General features: G+C 28.2%; 1 protein-coding gene across 1 annotated transcript; it reads left to right on the top strand.

Moving 5' to 3' along the window:
* The first annotated feature begins 4973 nt into the window (after positions 1-4973).
* LOC113381846 lies at positions 4974-10070 on the top strand. The gene is made up of 4 exons (XM_026620513.1): positions 4974-5101; positions 6249-6337; positions 6850-6954; positions 9955-10070. The coding sequence occupies exons 1-4, from the start codon at positions 5007-5009 to the stop codon at positions 10068-10070; spliced, it is 405 nt and encodes a 134-aa protein (XP_026476298.1). The 5' UTR covers positions 4974-5006.
* Positions 10071-11735: the final 1665 nt, after the last annotated feature.

Genomic DNA, 11735 nt, shown 5'->3' on the forward strand with positions numbered 1-11735 from the left:
AATAGATTTTATATAATATATATAATCATTATTTTATACACCGAATAGAAAATAAACTACTAATTTGTTTTTGCAACATTATAATATATCACGTCTTATTTACTTGAGGCAGTGGTAAAGTATCAAATTTAATAAATGTCTTACACTTTTTTAAATATCTTCATAAAATGAAACAACCACAATGTAATTTTATCATCTTGAAGCTAATGTTTTGAATTCTTGATATTAAATTTTTTATCTACTGTTTGTAATTCGCAAAATCAAACAAATTCGTATCAAAACAATTTCACGTGTTTGTTTTGAAAAGGCTACAATATCAGTCTTTAACCAAAATAAAATGTATGACGAATGTCGATTAAAATGCGATATTGCCAGTTCAGTATTAAATAAACGATTTGTCATGGATTCAAGGAATGTTATCGCTTTATTGTATTATTAAACTTTTAGAAATTTCAAAACAAACGAATTAATAATAATAATATTATTATTGCTGGGGACTATAAATATGCGCATGCGAAATATGAAATTTCTTATTTCGTATCTCGGATAAAAAGATAATACTGTTCAATACAATTTTATTCCAATATATAGGTTAATCAAATATAGATAGGACAACCGTTGGGTCGTTTTGTACAATAGCTAGATAGTTATAAATTTCATCTCAATAGTTCAAAGGACTCTTAAATTCTGATTGCTATTGCTGAATATATCTATGGCCTAATAGAATAATATATTTTATTGATTTTCTAAAAGAGAAGTTCACTTTTTTTCAGAAAATGTGACTTGCTATTTTTCATATTAATTATGCACTTTGGCAAATTTTTTCCATATTATGTTTTTTAATTAATTTATTAATTTAATTGTTTTAGAAACGTAACAAAAATCACTTTACTGTTACCATTTAACATTTCAATGCAGATATATATCTTTTCATTTGAAATGGAATAGATTTTCCTTTTTGAGTAATTTTTTTTTGTTTCACTAGTATAGTGCACTACACGTTTCCCATAAAATGCAGTTTTATAGTGTGGCAGCCGCTTTACGGCGTCTGTGCAAGTCGCAGCAAGTTTTATAACGACATTAATATTGATTTTTCTTTTATGACTCACATGCAGAAATTCATTTTAATATCCTTGATAGAAGGGGGTCTTGCACGTGACGCGGAATTGGAACAACCCTCCGGTCAAGTTGAAGCCGTTAAATTATATAAATGGGGTCGCTAGAGAACGCTGAACTATATGAAGAAATAACTTGTTGGAATGAAGTTATATAAATTTAACAAAATTTGCTAATGAATATAAATAAGTAAAACTAAGAAATGTAGTTAAATTTACTATTTGTAACTTTTTTATATTAAATATTTTTTGCAAGTACGGCACTGTTTGCTTGAAGTAGCGTTATTTTATAATACCTTAGTCTTTTGTGATACAATGTACGTCAAACTAGTTCCTTCTTATATCATATAAAAACACATTTAAAACCAAAAATTATTTTGTAGAACAATGTGATGACTTTTTTATTTTATTTTTATTAACTTCCCGTAGGATTAATCGCAAAAAATCGAAAATGAAAATTTGTATATATTTACGTTTCAAAGGTTTCTAATCGTCGACAATATTTTGGCATACATTAGAAAAAATGGATGTGTGTATGTATGTAGAAGTGTGTGTGTGCGGACACAAATTTTTGTCGACGATTTTGGGAATGCCGATGAAAAGATTTGAATAATTCAAAAAACGTTCGATTCGTATTGATAAGGAAAAGTGCTGATTAGTTTTTTGCAAAGGCAGGTCTAGCCGTTTCTAAGATACGGGCAAAAGGTGTCAAAAACGGTAACACAGTTTTTAAGAGAACGGAGCGTGATTTTAATAATTCAAAAACCATTTTACTAGATTGACAAGATGAAAAACTGACTAAATTATTGGGAAGGCGGGATCAGTGGTCATGGACTCTCAATAAAAATAAGTTAAAAAAAATTTGGCGGTCTAAAATATTTATTGGACTTATGTACATCATATTATCAGATATTTTATAGAGATTTTAATAATGTGTACAGATTTTGTTTAAATTTTTTTGGGTTCCGTGCCAAAATTTTTTATTACGGTGCGGGAAGTTTCAGCAATTTGCCTTAAGGCTCGATGCCATGCACCCCACTTGTTTATTAAAACTATCATAATAAGTGCTTCGCCTAAGCCTGGAGATTAGAGCCTTGATCTTCCAACCAGAAAGTTTCAGATTCATTACCCACCTTGCTTTTATTCTAAAATATAGATATAGTTTAAAAGAAAAATTACAGACCTGCCTAGACATGATTTTTAATTCGATGCATATAGAACTACATTGCAATCTAGTGCAAAAATCATTCAGTATTAAATAAATTCTAATGATCAAATCTAGTTGGGCTATATGGTTAAGATCTTTAGCAGCTCTTAGAATTGTAAAAAAGAAAAAATCAAAAGTATATTAACAATCTATAATTGACGAAAAATCATATCGATAATATAAATGAAAATGTTGTATAGTAATTAATAGTACGGTTATTAATCACTAATTTGCTAATGTATGAAAAATCTAGTGGCGGTAAAAAGACACATATATAGTCCTAATTGCTGTTCAAATAAAAAAATATTATAAAAATTAAAATATATTAATATTCCATGATAAACAGTGAAGCCAAACGATAATAAAAATAAAAAAGTGTGTATAGTAATTATTACGATATTAATCACTAATTTTCAAATTTATGGAAGATCTCGTGATAGTAAAAAGACGCATGTAAATTACTGTTCAAAACCAAACAACAAAAATAAAAATCAAAATATATTGTTGAAAAATTTTGTATTTTTTTTCTAAATTTAACCCACGTTTAAGTTATTTCTCTGCGTATTATTCTATAATTGACTATTAAAATTACCGCATATGTTCTTTATAACGTCATACCGTTTTTCGACTTGTAGTCAATTAGCATAAAATTATAACACAGTACATATAATTTGCTAATCGCGTTTTGTTTCAATAATTGACCCAAGCACGTAGAAAGGTATCGGATATCTAGAACAACCGTAATATAATTTGATGATCAATTCTAATTTTTTTATTTTGTTTGATTTGTTTTCAGTTCAGATTGTCACGCATCGCGGATCACCTTAATTTTTTGACATTAAGTGAACAATGTTCATAGAAATGACGACAGGACAATTTTGTTCTTGGGATCAAACGAACGAAGTCTCTAATTAACGGTGCTTTTTGTGTAGGAAGCTGATCAATTTAGTGTTTTGATGAATCACGAATTTTGTCCATGACAATAAAAATTGGTTTTGTGTGAAATAATGCAGTTATTTCAATTCTATGATCACCCAGAAACACGGTTTATTGAATATAGTGTAAATACTGAAACAATTTGACTGTATAAAATTATTCAAGCGTTTCAAAAAAATTTATTTAAATTTTATTGTAATCTCGACATTTCATGTCATTCTGAATCTTAACCATACAAGGCGCCTAGTGGAATATGTGGAACACCAATCTCAATCGTTCCTATAGCCATAAAACTATGATTAGCGATATGTCTTGAGATCTTTATGGATGCTACTAACATTTAACAATGTAATAATACAAATATTTACCAAAGGGTTTATCTTCATTTTTATAAGTTTTCCTTATCTTCTGAAAACCAGTTACAAACAATATATTTTAATATGTTACATATTAAAGAAAAACTGAGCCTTGTAGGGTTAAAATCGTTGAAATTTTTTTGGGCGGTTTTAATGAAACCGTAGTAAACGGTTCTAATAAAACGATCCATCTAAAATATGGGCCTGGAGAAGTGGTTTTCCTATAGAAATTTACTAATAGGTCAGGTTCTTAAAACCAAATTATAATAAACATATGTCACTATTGAATGATGAACATATATCAATTGACTTATTGTTGTTTTATAATTTATTGCCATCGACTCACTGTTAAATATTATGAGTTTTTTATTTCACCATAGCAAATTACTTCAATACTCAGTCTATATTTGTAATGTTCGATGTATTTATAGCTTTTACTCTAAATTTCTGGAATTATGACTACATTGCGAAAGCTTTAATCTTTGCAGACACTTAACATGCATTTTCGTTAACACCGATTTTGATAGTTGATGAAAAATAATATGAAGAGTTAATTTTCACTTGCCTCATAAATAATTCCAGCTTTCCGGTTTTATACATCCTTAATTTAATGTCCAGCGATAAACTGTGATATTACACAATTTTTTCGTTAACATGGCAAGCACGAAAATATATAACATCTCAGAGGCAAAATTTATTATAGAAACAGCAGAACATTCATTTAGATACTCTCGGAGATCTCGAGATATATTCTTAAACGCGCATTCCGACTAATTAAAAGTTTTTTGTTCCTTGTTCTGTGAGCAATTTAGTAGAACTTGAAAATGAATAATATGAATTACTTGGACAGCGTGTCTTTTCGTGATAGTTTTATTATCAAAGTAAGTCGTTTTGCCTGATTGGTTAAGTAAGTCCCAAGGTTTGGAGTAAGTCCTTGGTTCATGGGAGTGTTTTACTTGTGTGTAGGATATTAAAAACTTAATTGCTCTACATTGTCTTTGTCACAATTACGATTGTTACAAAATCTGTAGGATATATATATATATATATATATATATATATATATATATATATATATAACGCTTATTAAATCGAGGTCGATATTGGAAAAAATTCTGTTAAATACAGAAATCTGTTATGCTTAGTTCTTTGTGTAGAGTTCGATTTCAAAACAATTCGCACATGACTGATTTTACATGTTGTATCATAACTATTAAGCAAATGTTGAGCTGTATTATATACAATTTTATATAAATTATCACGTATTGTATAGAACTAAAAGGATTGTTGGTTTTATAACACTCCACAGCCGCTGATCTTAATCGAATAATATTTATTACTTTACAGTTAAAACGATTCTCTCCATGGTACAAGAAATAGTATTTTCGGCCAATGGCTGGTTCAGATTTATTTTCACGAAAAATTTTCGTGATAATATTAGCCCTTTTATGCTCGGCACGAGCTATGAGTATGATCGACAATCATAGGTAAATCTTACACTACTTCTCTTCTAAATATAAATACATATATATATATATATATATATATATATATATATTATAAATTAGAATTTTGTTCTTTCTTTATTTTTATTAACTTCCCGTAGGGTAAGTTATAGTAATCGCAAAAAAATCGAAAATGAAAATTTTTGCATTTCTCGACGTTTCAAAACCTTCTGAACATTTTGGCATACCTTAGAAAAAATGGATGTATGTGTGTGTGTGTGTGTGTGTGTGTATGTATGTATGTATGTATGTATGTATGTATGTATGTGTGTGTATGTATGTGCGGATACAAATTTTCGTCGACGATTTCGGGAACACGGATCAACCGATTTGAATAATTCAAAAAACATTCGATTCGTATTGATAAGGAGACGTGCTGATTAGTTTTTGGCAAAGGCAGGTCTAGCCGTTCCGAAGATACGGGGCAAAAAGTGCCAAAAACGGTACCTCCGTTTTTAAGAGAACGGAGCGTCCGATTTGAATAATTCAAAAAGCATTTTACTTGTATTGACAAGATGTAGAATTGATCAAATTTTTATGGAGGCAGGTCTAGCGGTTTCGGAGATCTAATGCAAAAAGTAAAAAAAAATGCCATTCGGCGGTTAAAAATGATCATTAGACATATGCACATCAAATTATCAGATATTTTATAGAGATTTTAACAATAAGTATATTTTTTTTCACATTTCTATGGGTTCCGTACCAATGCTAATCGTTAGACGGCGGCGCGCCACTTGCGAGCTTTGACATTTCGTCTCAATGCAGTTCAAGCAGTGCGATTGCTTTGAAAAAAAGTTCAGAATTTCCAAAATATGTCAAATAAAAAAAAACATTTATTTCAAAAAAATTTTTTGTTTTCAAAAAAAAATTTTTTTCTCAAAAAAAAATTTTTTTTTTCAAAGAAAAAAATTTTTTTTCCACAAAAAAGTAATTTCTTGTCAAATTTGTAGTTCCTCAAATCTATTTTTTTTCGAAGTAAATTTTTTTCAAAAATGTTAATCGTTTTTAAAAAAATAATAATTTTTGGTACGGGAAGTTCCAGCAATTTGCCTTAAGGCACGATGCCCTAATTGCCTTAAGACAGAATTCCACTTACAGCTAGTTAATAATATGTTTGTCCAAATTCAAGCTTGGAAGAGAAACAAATCGAGGAATATTACCTAGATCATGAAGTATCAGAAATGGAAGCTTTTGCCGCAGCAAGAAGTGCTGATATAAGTATGTATTATATTTATATATTTATTTATATATTATTGTAACTGAAAAAATAAAGCAAACATTATAGCTAACTATAGTTTACATTTTCAATATCCATGCATTCGTCAAATCTCCAATAACGTAGCAAAAAGATTTGACTTACACTAACATAGTACCTAGTGATATTAACATTTATTAATTAGATCAATTAGTTAAAAATATTTATTCATATAGAGTTTCTGAACTGTTAATTGCTACTGACATAGTCTCGATGATTCTTAAAGAAATAGGTCAAATATTTTAGTACGCAGTTACTCCAAAATTACATGCGGATATTTATTAAGAGTACTATATCCATTAAAATAAATTTATATAACATGGTTTTATCTATAATTTTTTTGCACTCACTTAATAATTTTAGTTGCATTTAATGAAATCAGTACATTGTAATTTTTTGTTTTATTTTGATCAGAAATGTAAAAATATGTAATAATTATTAGTATTAAGTTATTAATAAAATATTATTTTTCAAGACGAAAGTCCAGTTGGTTGCAAGACTTGTACTGTTGATCAATTAATGTACTGTTTCGGTAATGGATTACTGAATGACCATTGTTGCTGCGATAAACGCTATGAAGGTGAATATTTTATTTTTTATATATAATTGCAAGGTTATGAATTCATAACAATATGCACTTATGTATACATTAATGATATTAAGCATAAAGTCAGTTTTTTAAGCAAGCTTATTGTGTTACTGGTCCAGTCATTCTTATATTAAAGCGAAGCTGCATCAACAGAATTAATGATAATCTGTAACAGAATTACTTTCGATCGTTATATATAAGTATGAATGAATAAGATATATAGAATAACTTAAATTTATATGAGCATGTACCAATCAAAATATTTCAGTTTCATTTCTCACCCAATATTTCTGACCTATCTCGATAAATTTGATAACTCACTTGGCATTGCGCCCAGCTCGATATAGGTGTGCGATATGTATCAAAATACTATTCAAATAATGATTTATGAATATGCATTATGTCATAAATAATTCAGTACTTTGGGCAAGGTTCTCATCAACATTTTTCGAATGAAAGAGTTCATTCATGTTTTTTTACTTCATACAAAAATTATCAGTTTTGGAACTACGTTTACGAATCTGTATGTTTGCTAACAAGGCACGTTTATCGATAGCCTATGCGATTCCTAGAATTCTGTAAAGGAAATTCAAGACGCGTCGTTTTAGTGTTCAATACTAGCCTTGAGTTCATTGATCGTTAATAATATGATTCAGAAAAAAAAACTTGAACATATTTCTAAATAATCAATTGGTCCAAGACCTTCAAGCTATTAACTTTCCATTTCCCAAAAGGGCTTAGGATCCGTAGATTGGCGGAGTTACAAAAATCGTGAAATATCACGTGGGGGGGGGGGGTTTCTTGTAAGATATCAAGTGTATTTATATTTAAAAATAATCCATAATTTTCTAAAGAAAATATCATTTTTTCTATGTACTTATTATACACGTGATGTTGGACTAAGAGGGAAAATGGAATCCAAAAATTCTTAAAAATCGATCACGTGATTAATGGACGACCTCTTAAAAGAACACACTAGCTGTATAACTTAACTTCACTAAACTTAATTTTATGTCTACTTATCATATTTTATAGAGATACATATTTTTTCTTTTACACATTTTTTATTTAGAATAAAAGTAATGCTGCTAACTTCTACTCATTGTTATTTATTTATGACTCGATTAATTTATATGTTGAAATTAAAAATACTTTACTGAAGACATGTTGAGTGGAATGATATGAAATACTTTACTTAAGACATCAATGTAGTACATCGAATTCTAGTCCCACTCAAGAAAGTTGGATTGAAAATTTACAGTCTCTTTTAATGGACATAATTATATTATATCCTGAACGCTGCTTATTTTATTAACTCTTGAATTTTATAAACAAAAGAAATGAATATTGTTTCAGACATGTCAAAACTAATAAATAAGCTTACTTTGTAATGAGAAAAATGGCCGAGCGCTTAAGTATGCTTTGATTTATTATTTTTAGAATAAATAAGTCATGATAATCCTTGACCAAAAATATTGAATATTTTTGAATAACAGAATCTGAAACCTGTAGTATATATATATAAATATATATATATATATATATATATATATATAATATATTATCACACGAGGGATACATTTCATACTGTTATAATATATCGCTCGTGGTATGCGTCATGTCTCATGTTGCATATGTAAATAATTCTTAAATTTATCAAATTTTTGTTGTAATAAATATCAAATTTACAATTTTTCGTGAATCATAAATGATGTTTTGTTTTGGCTATGCATTCTTCATTGTGACCACAAAAAAAATGTTACGTTGATACCATACATTATTGTTTTACAATGTACACGTTTGCAAATAGGATGTGTAGATCATTGATACTAACAATTGATACATTGTATATAAATATGTATAATACATATCGACTAATGTGAAGCAAAAATATTTTATATTAAAGTAAATGCATTGTTTTTTCATAAAAGAACATTAAAAATTTGCAAATTTTGCGAATTTTATTATTGTCATTACCCATGCATGATGAGTTGTCTAGATAATAACAGAGGATGTATTACGGTATAATATTTTTTCTACTTTTGCATAAATGTCCTTGACTGCAATAATAAATTACTCTAATAACCAGTACGGCACAAAATAAGCGGTTTTCAATTTCATGAACATAACTGCAGCAGAATTGAAAATTATTGTGGTGCGCTTGGTCACGAATCATGCAAATCGGGAAAAGACTCTAAATAAGGTTTAATATTTAAATAAATAGAATAGTTTTTTTAATTAAAGCAATATATAAAGATTATAAAAAAAACTTACTTGAAATTTGCAAGACTTGATGACATATGGGAAAAACTACATACCCTTAAATTAACTTCTTTGCCATTTGAAGCATCCTTGCATTCATAAGTTTTCTTCAATGATCGATCAATGACGATCAAAGTCTGTGTTTCCAGTAAATTTATCATGTTTTTTTTTAAATTTTTGAAGACTGTTCAATTTATTCGGCAAATTTTAAAATCAAAAGATCATCGCCATTGAGCTTTTTTGGCTAAGTTTAATAAAATATTCTTCGCCTGGGAAACCCTGGGAAACTTAACTATTCAAATTCTCAGATCGCCGAAATTGTCGTTTTTTTAATCCTTATTATTTTGATAATTGAGACGCTTGTAGGGCAGAGGTCGGAGCTTAGGTCTTGCAACCACACGGTTTTGAGCTTAAACCTGATATCAAGCAGTAGTAGTGATATACATTTTTCTTTAAATATAAACCTAAATATGTGTAAGGTACATAAAAATAGCCTTCCGGAAAATTGCTGCAATATATTATATCACACTTTATGAGTAGTAATTTCACCTCAAAGAAAAAGATATTTCTGATGTGTTGCAGTTGCAGTTGCTGTTCTGATACGATTTTTTATAAATTAAGCTTGTGTGAAACTTTAACTTCACACATATATGTTATTATTTAACAAACACCTATACGAAAATAGTTCTAAAATATATGTGAGTTTTATAATCAACGAATTTTTTTCAGAAACTTTGCCGTTCATACCACTTCTTGCTATTTATCGTCCAAAACATGCACTTTGCATGCGGCTAATTGCGGCGAATATCATCGGATCAAAAGGTGCTGCTGCGATTCTCCTTTGAAAAAAAATGTGAGTAGAAAATAAATTATCACCATCAGTATATAAATCAGTACTTATTTATATATCCATTTTTATTAATCGCTTTAATTATATTTATTATTATTTGGTATAAATTTTGAAATACCCTAATTTCTTTCATGGTGTATATGTTTTTCAGGGAGAGAGAATTCGATCATCAGCCAGTCCAAAAGCAGTTCCAAATAATTTATTGATGACAGCCATAGCAGCTTTAGGTGTTAAGTTATATGTTTGCATGTATATAAATTTAATATATTATTTTATGTCCAAGGCATAAATTTCGTATGTAGAGCAAATATTGTTTAGAGTTATTGTCTTTATAAAATATGCGTGAGAATTGTTGAAACCAAATGATGACAATGTTATACCAAACTGATAGAAAATGTGATAATAAATTATTATATTATACTTAATATTATAAAAGTATTTATGTATTTTCATAAAAATACAAAAATTATGTAAATGATTATAACAGTCACAAACAATGTTTTATTCATTAATAATTGATATTAGTTTAATGAGATACATTTATAAGCAACTATTTATATCTCAATGAAGTATATAATTTTTTTCTAATACCATGCAATTTAATATTACAAATAATTGTAATTTTCAAAAACTAGGGCAAAACCTGATTATCGGATTAATATATTCGCATTGATGACTGAATTCCAAAAAACTGCTCCAGGCGGTTTGTCACTTACAGTTAGAACGTTGAACTTATATATCAGACCCAGTCTGAGTTGTGGTCTGTTGATCAGTTACAATTCAACGGTCAAAAGAATCAGTAGTTTTTAACATAATTTACGTATTTAATAATTCAAAATGCAACGAATCTATATGAAATTCTTTCCAATATTACTTGTTTTCGTTATAGTTTTACTGAATAGAACGAGGTCACATGAATGGGTGGGTGAGTACACAAGATTTTGGTACTAATATGACTTGTGAAACTGTTAAGCTTTTGAACATAGAGAATAATGGACCCAAATGTTTACAAATGAAATAAAAATTTATAATTTTTACAAGTATTTTAATCTTGTTTGCTTCAATTTTGGCACATATAAACTTTTCTAAATAAAAAATACTTATTATAAAATGGTTTGCATAGACATTTCTATATTGCTTTAAAAAATATAACAAGAGAAATAAGTAGCGTGAACAACTTCCGTTAATTCATCATAAGATTAAATTATTAAAGTTTTGCATTTTTTATTGCGGCTTACCGTTAATCTGAAATTTCTTATACATATAATATATGTAAATAATAATTATTATATATATATATATATGTTGTGTATGTGTATGTGTATGTGTGTAAACATGAGGTGCCCTAAATATTCGTCATAGAACTCACAAATTTTCGTTTTAATTCGCTATTTATTATTATTTTTTATCATCAATGTATGAAGTTTCGAGAAATTTAAATTTATCAAATTTCTCTATATTAAATTTTTCATAAAATGTTAGTAACGACTTTTATAGTCGTTACTAACATTTTATTAAAATAGTATATAATGATATACTATTAATAATATAAAATAGTATATATAATAATATAGTTCTTTCTTTATTTGCAATTTTTTACTACCCATTCTAGGGTCCCCCCTCTAAACCTTGACCTCAAAGCAACGCGTTATTCTAGGTT

This window comes from Ctenocephalides felis, unplaced genomic scaffold (assembly GCF_003426905.1).
Source record: "Ctenocephalides felis isolate EL2017-DRISC unplaced genomic scaffold, ASM342690v1 CF-g0.4_SCAFFOLD_00845, whole genome shotgun sequence".
In the NCBI taxonomy this organism is placed as follows: Eukaryota; Metazoa; Arthropoda; class Insecta; order Siphonaptera; family Pulicidae; genus Ctenocephalides; species Ctenocephalides felis.